The following is a 12039-nucleotide window of genomic DNA, read 5'->3' as shown; positions in this document are numbered from 1 at the left end:
GATTGGACACCGGTGGCCGCGGGGAAATGGGTGAAAGACAACAGGGAATAGAGAGGGGGAGGACGCAGTGGGGAAATCCTTATGGATACCTCACCTTTAGAGGAAAAGTATCACTTTTCCGAAAAGCTGACTCTGCAAAAGGAGCAGCTTTTTGGAAGTGACACTTCTGTTAGTGAGGGTTGATGAATGCCTCCAAAAGATTTTTTAAACTCACAGCGAGTTTAAAACATAATTATCACTAGTGATAATTATGTCATCATGATTAGGCTCCATAAACTCTCCACATACAGTCAGATCCATAAATATTGGGACATTGACAGAATTTTCATATTTTGGCCTCTATTCACCACCACAATGGCTTTGAAATAAAACAAACACGATGTGATTTAACTGCAGACTTTCAGATTTAATTTGAGGGTAATTACATCCAAATCAGGTGAATGGTGTAGAAATTACAACGGTTTCTATATGTGCCTCCCACTTTTTAAGGGGCCAAAAGTAATGAGACAAACCAAACAATCCTAAATCTAACTTTCACTTTTTAATACTTTGTTGCAAATCCTTTGCAGGCAATTACAGCCTGAAGTCTGAAACTCATAGACATCACCATCCCTGGTGATGCTCTGCCAGGCCTCTACTGCAAATGTCTTCCGTTCCTGCTTGTTCTTGGGGCATTTTCCCTTCAGTTTTGTCTTCATCAAGTGAAATGCATGCTCAATCGGATTCAGGTCAGGGGATTGACTTGGCCATTGCATAACATTCCACTTTTTAGCCTTAAAAAACTCTTTGTTTGCTTTTGCAGTATGCTTCGGGTCATTGTCCATCTGCACTGTGAAGCGCCGTCCAATGAGTTCTGAAGTATTTGACTGAATATGAGCATATAATATTGCCCGAAACACTTCAGAATTCATTCTGCTGCTTTTGTCAGCAGTCACATCATCAATAAATACAAGGGAACCAGTTCCATTGGCAGCCATACATGCCCACGCAATGACACTACCACTACCATGCTTCACTGATGAGGTGGTATGTTTTGGATAATGAGCAGTTCCTTTCCTTCTCTTCTCTTCCCATCACTCTGGTACAAGTTGATCTTTGTCTCATCTGTCCATAGGATGTTGTTGCAGAACTGTAATGGCTTTTTTAGATGTTGTTTGGCAAACTCTAATCTGGTCTTCCTGTTTTTATGGCTCACCAATGGTTTGCATCTTGTGGTGAACCCTCTATATTCACTCTTGTGAAGTCTTCTCTTGATTGTTGACTTTGACACATATACATCTACCTCCTGGAGAGTGATCTTGATTTGGCCAACTGTTGTGAAGGGGTTTTTCTTCACCAAGGAAATAATTCTTTTGTCATCCACCACAATTGTTTTCCATGGTCTTCCAGGTCTTTTGGTGTTGCTGAGCTCTCCGGTGCGTTCTTTCTTTGTAAGAATGTTCCAAACAGTTGATTTGGCCACACCTAATGTTTTTGCTATCTCTCTGATGGGTTTGTTTTGATTTTTCAGCCTAATGATGGCTTGCTTCACTGATAGTGACAGCTCTTTGGATCTCATATTGAGAGTCGACAGCAACTGATTCCAAATGCAAATGTCACACCTAGAATCAACTCCAGACCTTTTACCTGCTTAATTGATAATGAAATAATGAGGGAATAGCTCACACCTGTCCATGAAATAGCTTTTGAGTTGATAGTCCCATTACTTTTGGCCCCTTAAAAAGTGTGAGGCACATATTGAAACTGTTGTAATTCCTACACCATTCACCTGATTTGGATGTAATTACCCTCAAATTAAATCTGAAAGTCTGCAGTTAAAGCACATCTTGTTTGTTTCATTTCAAAACCATTGTGGTGGTGAATAGAGGCCAAAATCTGAAAATTCTGTCAATGTCCCAATAGTTATGGACCTGACTGTATAATGCTTCTACCTATGGATATATTGCTCCAAGAGAAAGCATGGGGTAAATTTGCTAAAATTCGACTTTGGTTGAGATTGTAATCTCGGATGAGTTTAGGCATTTTTTTCAACTTGCAAATTTACTAAAGGCAAACTCTCTCTACATTTAGCGGCCGCAATGTTGTAATCGTACTGTCGCTCCACTATCTGCAAGTGGATACGCGGCTTTAGGTGAGTATAGGATTTTTTTTAATCGGGTACACCCATGGATTTCTACTGGTCAAGTGTGTAATAAAGTTTTACAATCTACAGTGTGTGTGTCTTGTGATTTTTTTTTTTTTTTAACAAAGTGGGACGGGTGCTGACCGCCTGCAGACACCTGTAGTTCCACAAGTGCCAAAGGGCAGGCATGCTGGCACCTGGCTGTGGCATTACACCCTGGCCAGATTTTGAACACAGTGCTGGTTTTAAAAATAGAGGGACCCCTACGCTTCCCCCTATTTTTAAACCCAGGCTCAGCATCCCAGTGCTAGTTCCTAAAATAACCCTACTCGTATTTTTCTCCGTATTTTTAGTAACCAGGACTGGGTGAGCTGCCCGTGGCTGGTTATGCTTTTTTGGGGGGATCCTACATCAATATTTTATACATTTAACCCTTTTTTGACATGTATAACACACAAGCAGCCTTCACATATCTTACTGATATGTGCAGGCTGCTTGTTCGGGAGAGTTTGGCTGAGAGAAGACACAAATCTCAATGTGATAAACATACTGTATCTGAATGTTTACACAGCATTTGTTCAACACATCATCCTATCAGAGGTGTAGGGAGGGCAGTTCCGATGGAGCGCGAGCTCCAGGCGCCGAAAAATAGAGAGGGCACTGGCTCGACTTAAGCCTGATTGGCATATAATTGTATATATATATATATATATATATATATATACACACACACACACCTGTGTGTATATGCGCATATATATATATACAGTATACTGTATATATATATAATCTTATTATCAAAATCCCTAAAGCTTGGGGAGAGGGGGTTCAATTAAAATTTCCACACCCCCACCTCAAAATTCCCACTTCAAGCACTGTATATATATATATATATATATATACACACACACACACACACATTTAGACTACAGCACTTTACTATCTATTTATCAATAATACAACAGAAAGGGTTCTGTTGTTAATTTAGTTTTTTTTTCTTCCTTTCAAATGCTCAGATGCCCCCATATGTTGGTCACGCCCCCAAATCAGTACAGGTGATGGGGGCACCGCCACACACTCTTGCTCCAGGCACCATGGCTCCTAGCTACACCTCTGCATCCTATTAACTATCTATATATTATATTGTCAATATCTGCTGAGGTCCCGTGTAGATAGATACATGCAGGGGATACATGATACACATTTATGGGTACCCCAAAATGGGGTTTTTTTGGGGATATCTTGCAAATATTTGTTAATAATATAATATATATATATACACATAAAATATATATATATATATATACACACATATATACACATATATACATAATATAATAAGAACGTGTCTTGTTTGTTTGTTCCATGTTGGTCAAAAACTACTGAACAATCTGCATCATTGTGTAGTAGAAACTTCTAGAAATATCCTGCACTTTGTTTAATTTCGATCTGTCAAGTTAAAGCTGAACAATAACAACAACAACATTTATTGGCATCATTACTGCAAGAGATAGGTGTGCGTAGCCGGTAAGGGGTGAGGGGAGAGGTGTTGTGGACCCGCGTTCACTTGAATAGGATAGGCTACATAGCAGCCTGTGACAGCTAGGCCAAGCCCCATTTTTGCGCGCATTGGCTCATTACCTTCACTACAGATATTTTTTGTCTCTTTGCCTCTGACTGGTTGGCCACCCCTGATCTACAGTATTATGCCACCCAGAGGTAAGGGAGGCTCCTCTTACCACACAGACTATAGATCCATCACGCTCCATGATGCAATCTGCATTTTCATGGCATTTGCTAATCTCTCCATTTGGACACCTTCTTTCAGTTTTACAGGCGGAATTGCGATCTCCTCCTGATCCAGCCTTACAGGGAGTACATTTGTATGAACCCTGCAAACAAACACATAAAGGGAATATTCACATGTGATTCTAGTGACATTCTAAGAACAATTGCCACATGTAGTGATATTCGTCTTCTCTACTGAGAAGTCAGTCTTAAGCTACCCACATGAGACTCCATTTTGTAACAAGATGGTGTATGCCTTTAAAAGTTATACATAAGTTTAGATATTCTGAAATAACTAGAAACAGGCTTTTGGTGACCTTCCTACACTCAAGAGATTGGAAAGTACCGTAGATAAAAACATGTGTGCATTAGGGGTGTGCACCGGCCACTTTTCGTGTTTTGTGTTTTGGTTTTGGATCTGGATCTTTCTTCGTGTTTTGGATCTGGATTGGTTTTGCCAAAACCACCCTTCCGTGTTTTGGGTTCGGGTTTTGTGTTTTGGATCTGTATTTTTTTTAAAAGAAGAATAAAAACAGCTAAAATCACAGAATGTGTTGGTTTTTCTGCTCCTATGCTATTATTAACCTCAATAACCTTAATTTCCACTCATTTCCAGTCTATTCTGAACACCTCACACCTCACAATAGTGTCTTTATGTCCAAAAGGCTATGCTAAGCGACACAAGTGGGCGGCACAAACACGTGGCCCATCTAGGAGTGGCACTGCAGTGGCAGACAGGATGGCAGTTTGAAAAACTAGGCCCCAAACTGTACATAATGCAAAGAAAAAAAAGAGGTGCAAGATGGAATTGTCCTTGGGCCCTCCCACCCACCCTTATGTTGTATAAACAGGACATGCACACTTTAACAAACCAATCATTTCAGCGCCAGGGTCTGCCACACGACTGTGGCTGAAATGATTGCTTCGTTTGGGCCCCCACAAAACAAGCTGGCAATTAATCTGTCCCTCCACAAACTGGCTCTACGGAGGCAAAATGTCGTCCTCATCCTCCTCATCCACCGATTCCTCACCCTCTTCAGTGTTGTGTACATCCTCATCCTCACAGACTATTAACTCGTCCCCGCTGGAATCCACCACCACAGGTCCCTCTGTACGTTCTGGAGGCTGGTCTCCCTGGAAGAGTTGGTAATTCATTTTTATGAACATCATCTTCTCCACATTTTGTTGAAGCAGCCTCCTACGCCTTTCGCTGACAAGGTTCCCGGCTGCACTAAACACTCTTTCGGGGGGGCAACTCAGGTAAAATAGAGCCAGTTTGTACAGGGGCCTCCAAATTGCCTCTTTTTCCTGCCAGTACAGGTACGGACTGTCTGACATGCCTACTTGGATGCTGTCACCGATGTAATCCTCCACCATTCTGTCAATGGTGACAGTATCATATGCAGTGACAGTAGACATGTCAGAAATTGTTGCCAGGTCCTTCAATCCGGACCAGATGTCCAAACTTGGAACTGCCTGCCCTGCATCACCACCAGCGGGTTGCTTAGGATACCTAAGTTTTTTCCTGGCAGCCCCAGTTGCGGGAGAAAATGAAGAAGGAGCTGTTGATGTGTCACGTTCCGCTTCAGCTGACAGTGTTTTCACCAGCAGGTCTTTGTACCTCTACAGGCTTGTGTCGGCTGGAAAGAGAGACACCACATAGGCTTTAAACCTTGGATCGAGCATGGTGGCCAAAATGTAGTGGTCTGATTTCAACAGATTGACCACCCTGGAATCCTGGCAATGCGAATGAAGGGCTTCATCCACAAGTCCCACCTGCCGAGCGGAATCGCTCCATCTTGGCTCCTCCTTCACTTTCTCCAGCTGCTTCTGCAAAAGCCTGATGAGGGGAATGACCTGACTCAAGCTGGCAGTGTCTGAACTGACTTCACGTGTGGCAAGTTCGAAGGGTTGGAGAACCTTGCACAACACAGAAATCATTCTCCACTGCGCCTGAGTCAGGTGCATACCCCCTCCTTTGCCTATGTCATAGGTTGATGTATAGGCTTGAATGGCCTTTTGCTGCTCCTCCATCCTCTGAAGCATATAAAGGGTTGAGTTCCACCGCGTCACAACCTCTTGCTTCAGGTGATGGTGGGGCAAGTTCAAGAGTGTTTGCTGGCGCTCCAGTCTTCGGCACGCAGTCGCTGAATGGTGAAAGTGGCCAGAAATGTTTCGGGCCACCCAAAGAGTCTCCTGCACTCCCCTGTTGCTTTTCAGAAAATTCTGCACCACCAAGTTTATTGTGTGAGCAAAACATGGGATGTGCTGGAATTTGCCCAGATGTAATGCCCGCACAATATTGGTGGCGTTGTCAAATATCACAAATCCCCAGGAGAGTCTAAGTGGGGTAAGCCACTGGGCGATGATTTCCCTCAGTTTCTCTAAGAGATTGTCGGCGGTGTGCCTCTTACTGAAACCGGTGATACACAACATAGCCTGCCTTGGAACGAGCTGGCGTTTCTGAGATGCTGCTACTGGTGACGCTGCTGTTGTTGCTGCGTAAGGTGATACATCTACCCAGTGGGCTGTCACAGTCATATAGTCCTTAGTCTGCCCTGTTCCACTTGTCCACATGTCCGTGGTTAAGTGGACATTGGGTACAACCGCATTTTTCAGGACACTGAGGACACTTTTTCTGATGTTTCTGTACAGTCTCGGTATCGCCTGCCTAGTGAAGTGGAATCTAGACGGGATTTGGAACCGGGGACACACTACCTCCATCAATTGTCTAAATCCCACTGCACTAATGGTGGATACCGGACGCACGTCTAACACCAACATAGCAGTCAAGGCCTCAGTTATACGTTTTGCATCAGGATGACTGCTGTCGTACTGCATCCTCCTCGCTAAGGACAATTGTTTAGTAAAAGTAGTAGTGTTCCTACTTCCTCTCTGGGATGATGAATGACTCCCAGTAGCAGCAACAGCAGCAGCGGCAGCAGTAGGCGTAGCAATGCAGGATCCTCCGGAGGAATCCCGGATAGGAGAGTCAGTCATGCCAGAGACATGGCCTGCAGGACTACTTCCGATCCTGACTAAGGAGGAAATTGACGAGGAGGGAGTTGACGGTGTGGTTTGCAGGCACTTGGATACAACAGGACAACTGGATTTAGGTGTCCCTGGACTGCTTACGGTCTTAGCCAAAGTTTCTGAACTTGACAGTAACTTTTTATGAACGCGCTGCAGGTGCCGTAAAAGGGAGGATGTTCCTAGGTGGTTAACGTCCCTACCCCTACTTATTTCACCTTTACATATGGTACATATGGCAAGACAGTTGTTGTCCGGATTTGGATAGAAATATTGCCAGACCAAAGAGGTGGAATGTTTGGTCTTCTGCCCAGGCATGACCGTGATGGGCTTTTTCATCCCACGAACAACAACTGTCTCCCCCGGAGCCTGATTTAAACAAACCACATCACCATCAGAATCCTCCTCGCCAACTTCCTCCTCAGCGCCAGCTACACCAGTATCCTCATCCTGTTGTTGGGAAAGACCTTAGCCGTTCCTTGCCACTCCGTGTCATAAATGGCATATTGGCAAGTTTACGTTTTTCTTCAGATGATTTAAATGTTTTTTTTAAGGTCATTTTCTTGAACTTTGTCATTTGGGATTGTATGTGCCCTCTACTATGACATTGGGCATCGGCCTTGGCAGACGACGTTGATGGCATGTTATCGTCTATGTCATGACTAGTGGCAGCAGCTTCAGCACTAGGAGGAAGTGGTTCTTGATCTTTCCCTATTTTATTTTTATCGGAGAAAGTTTGGTCCTCCATTTATGTTATATTAATTTGATATATACGTGCGGCTAAGGCGCACACAAACACAGAAAATATTTTTTAATTTTTGCTGGAGAGTAGAGCACTTTGTGGGTTACACCACCCTTTAAGAAATGAGCCAGCCAGCTCTTTACTTATGGGACACAGGCGCACGCTTGGCTCTTCTCCTTTGTTGATGCACGTGCACCCACAGTGCACACAATTCACAAACACAGAAAATACTTTTTTATTTTGTTTGGAGTGTACTTTGGGGGTTACAGCACCCTTTAACGGACAAGCCAGCCAGCCCTTTACTTATGGGACACAGGCGCACGCTTGGCGCTGCTCCTTTGTTGATGCACGTACAGCCACAGTGCACACAATTCACAAACACATAAAATATTTTTTTATTTTGTTTGGAGTGTACTTTGGGGGTTACAGCACCCTATAACGGTCAAGCCAGCCAGCCCTTTACTTATGACACAGGCACACGCTTGGCACTACTTTGTTGATGCACGTGCGGCTACTGCGCACACAATTCACAAACACAGAAAATATTTTTTTATTTTGTTTGGAGTGTACTTTGGGGGTTACAGCACCCTTTAACGGACAAGCCAGCCGTCCCTTTACTTATGGGACACAGGTGCATGCTTGGTGCTGCTCCTTTGTTGATGCACGTGCAGCCACAGTGCACACATATCACAAACACATAAAATATTTTTTTATTTTGTTTGGAGTGTACTTTGGGGGTTACAGCACCCTTTAACGGACAAGCCAGCCGGCCCTTTACTTATGGGACACAGGTGCACGCTTGGCGCTGCTCCTTTGTTGATGCACGTGCAGCCACAGTGCACACAATTCACAAACACAGAAAATATATATTTTTTTTGTTTGGAGTGTACTTTGGGGGTTACAGCACCCTTTAACGGACAAACCATCCTGCCCTTTACTAATGGGACACAGGCGCACGCTTGGCGCTGCTCCTTTGTTGATGCACGTGCAGCCACAGTGCACACAATTCACAAACACAGAAAAAATATTTATTTTTTTGCACTTGGGGGGAGCACCCCTGATGGACAGAGCACCCCTTTAGGACTGGTACACTGCACAGGACTTTGGAGTGGATACAGCCCCTATGGACAACTGACTACACAACACAGTCCAGCCAGCCCCTATGGACTTTGAAGGAGAGGACACAGCCCCTATGGACACAAGCAGCACAGCGCAGCACAGCACAACACTACACTGCACTACACTACACTACACTACACAGCCCAGCCTGCCCTAACTCCCACCCTCCCTCTTCACTGTCCACAGCCGAGTGAGAAAATGGCGCCGACGCGGGTACCTTATATAGGATCCAAAACCCGCGAGACCCGGAAGGCGGGATGATGACGTTTTGCCTCGATTTCAGATCCGAGTCAGGCGGGAAAAGTCAAGCCTGACTCGGATCAGCCTTGGATCGGGGGGGGGTTCGGATTTCAGAAATCCAAACCCGCTCACCCCTAGTGTGCATACTCCTTAAAATGTGCCTAACTCCTAGAAATATATATAAGACATAACAATGAGAGTTTATACTTTGAATAATCACAGATGTTACATTGTGAGATCACTATGCTTGTAGAGAATCTATTAAAACTGTATGATACGCAATAATATATCCCAGAGAATACTGAACAAAGGACAGGTGGTATAGTGTCATTTCTCCTCAGCTGATTAATTGATGAGCGCTCACACAGGGGTTCTGACACACATATAGAGCTCTGGTTCGGTGACTGACCATTAAGGTTTCTTTTTTAGATCCATCACTACCCATCTTAGCTTTCCCTTTCTACTTCCCTTTCCCCTGTACACCTGATGCTCTTCCCTGTCCCTCCGGATTATCCTATAATTAAAGTAATTCAAGAAAAATAAATTATGATTAAAGCAAATCAATTGGGCAACAACTTGACACATTTATCTGGATGCTGAACCGAAAAAGGTTAGGCACATGTGTTCTTACCACAAAAAGTGTTAAATATAGAGATGAGCGGGTTCGGTTCTCAGAGAACCGAGCCCACCCGAATTTTGCAGATCCGAGTAGGATCCAAGCAGGCTCGCAGTTTCTCGCTTGACTTGGATCTCGAAATCGAGGCAAAACCATAGAGTTGGAAATCTCGCGGTTCGCTTTCTATGATCAATGTAGAATATAGGGACCAGGTGGCGGACGCCATTTCACTCCAGCTGTGGAGACTGAACAGGGAGGGTGGGTAGTGTAGGTCTGGGAGAGTAGTACTGTGTCCTGTGTCCTGGGCTGGAGCACTGCTGAACCATTCCGGGCTGGTGCTGTTGAGTGCTGATCCATTCTGGGCTGGTGCTCTGCTGTCTGCTGTGTCCTGTGGTGCTGCAGTGCTCATCCATTCTGGGCTGGTGCTCTGCTGTCTGCTGTGTCCATCTGGGCTGGTGCAGAATACATCTGGGCTGGTGCTGCGCCCATCTGGGCCCAAGTTCTGGACTCCCAAAAAAAAAAATATTGTAAAAAAAAAAAAAAGTCTCTTTTAGGGTAATATTTTTCTGTGTGTGTGCGTGTAACTGCACAAGATCCAGCCAGCAACGCAAGTTGCAACCTAGTGCTGCCCGCCTCCAGTCGTGATCAATCGCTGCTCTGGGCCCAAGTTTTGGAGCATAGAAAAATAAAAATAAATTGTCTTTTTTTTTATCTTTAACTTTAACTGTCTGTGTGTATCCAGCCAGCAATGCAAGTTGCAACCTAGTGCTTCCCCATTCCAGTCGTGATCAATCGCTGCTCTGGTACCAAATTCTGGAGCATAAAAAAAATAAAATATATTGTCTTTTTTTTGTCAAATTTTTTTTGTGTACATGTCAGCCACACCTGGCTGTCACTGTCATCGGCGTAGGTGCGCAGGGGTGCTGTGCTATTGTCTGTCAAGAGGCTGCTGCCCAAAATAATAAATAAACAATTTTTATTGTGTGCATGTTAGCCACACCTGTCATCGGCATAGCTGTGCAGGGGTGCTGTGCTGCTGTCTGTCAAGGGGCTGCATGACTATTGCAATGAACACTTTTTTTTTTAAGTTATTGGGTTACAAAAAGTTGTTGTTTTTTTCAATCTTAAACGTAGCAGAAATGTTATCCTAACAGCTTATAAAGTTATATGCTCTAAAAAACTAAAGCCTATGTTTATTTACAAACCTATATAGAGTAGAGATCTTAAATTCTAAAACTGTTCTATTCAAAAACATAAACAAAAGTCAGGAGAGGCCTCAGAGAACATGAAAAAAGATGCTCTAGGTGCTGAACTTCAAGGGATTTCTCCATCATGTTCTGCAGTGTGGAAAGGTTTCATTCACATGTTTTCTATTAAGCAGTTCAAAGTTACAGCCTTCAAAGTGTCTGGCTATAACATCCACCTTTGCCAGGAATTACCAAAGATTAATACAAGCAAAGGATTCATCTGTCCAGAATCTGTATGGGAATTCATGGATCGTATTTGGCCTGAATGCACATCCAGTGATTCTGTCACTGTGTTCTGTAGCCGACTTTATTCCTACCTGAATCGCAAACTGATATAAGGACTAGTAAGCACAGACATGGAGGCCTTTGTTATTCCGCTGCCTGCATGCCAACCAATACCTCCCATACTACACCCACTGGGGGGACCAGGTCTTGATAACGATCATCCCCATCTGTTGCTAGGCCTTCTTCTTCCAAACTATCCATCCTGGACTTCCTGTCCAAAAAGGGTGAGCAGGGTACAGAAAGAGGAGCTAGATATCCCTGATGACATTTTTTTTCATCTATAATAGATGATGTGGAGAGATAAGAGCTTCAGATGTTGGAACAAGGGCTCCCACCTATTTGGCTTCCCTCCAGAGAACAGAGCTCTGTTCCTCAGGAAGTGTCTATGCGTGAGCTGATAGGTAGGTAGTCTCTGTCTGTTGGTAAACACCCTTCAGGAGATGGCAACCCAAAATAACAACAACTATAATAATAATAATAATAATAATAATAATAATGTGTCCACTGATAATGATAACCAGCCTGATCCCTTAACAGCAACATACCCCATATGGCCAACTCATAACATGACACCCAGTTTGCAGCCTCCTCTTCCTTATGACACTAATCCAGTCGCCATGGTTGATCAATCAGCCATGTGTGGTCCACCCAATTTTTGGCCTTCTACATTCTAACATATTCACATATCTAAGAAGTGGACAGTGGGAACAATGGCAATTTGAAGGCCACTGTTTTTTTTAATGTCCCTGTACAGGTTAGGAAATTCCGTTACAGAACAGAAGGTTTGCAAAGGATTATTTAAGGCAATTGTTTATTTATTTTTGGAAAGCACGCTTCCTGGTCCCCTTCT

General features: G+C 43.8%; 1 protein-coding gene across 1 annotated transcript in view; it reads right to left on the bottom strand.

The window, feature by feature from the left end:
- COMP (cartilage oligomeric matrix protein) overlaps positions 1-12039 on the bottom strand; it is a 152250-nt gene that overhangs the window by 84522 nt on the left and 55689 nt on the right. Inside the window, exon 7 of the mRNA XM_088469009.1 lies at positions 3862-4014. Within this exon, the coding sequence (XP_088325135.1) occupies positions 3862-4014 (153 nt within the window). The remainder of the gene's footprint in view (positions 1-3861; positions 4015-12039) is intronic.

The sequence above is a fragment of the Taudactylus pleione genome, unplaced genomic scaffold, assembly GCF_031769625.1.
Source record: "Taudactylus pleione unplaced genomic scaffold, aTauple2 ptg000087l, whole genome shotgun sequence".
Taxonomy (NCBI): domain Eukaryota; kingdom Metazoa; phylum Chordata; class Amphibia; order Anura; family Myobatrachidae; genus Taudactylus; species Taudactylus pleione.
The sequence above is the reverse complement of the archived record's forward strand: the minus strand, read 5'-3'. Positions and strand labels throughout refer to the sequence as shown.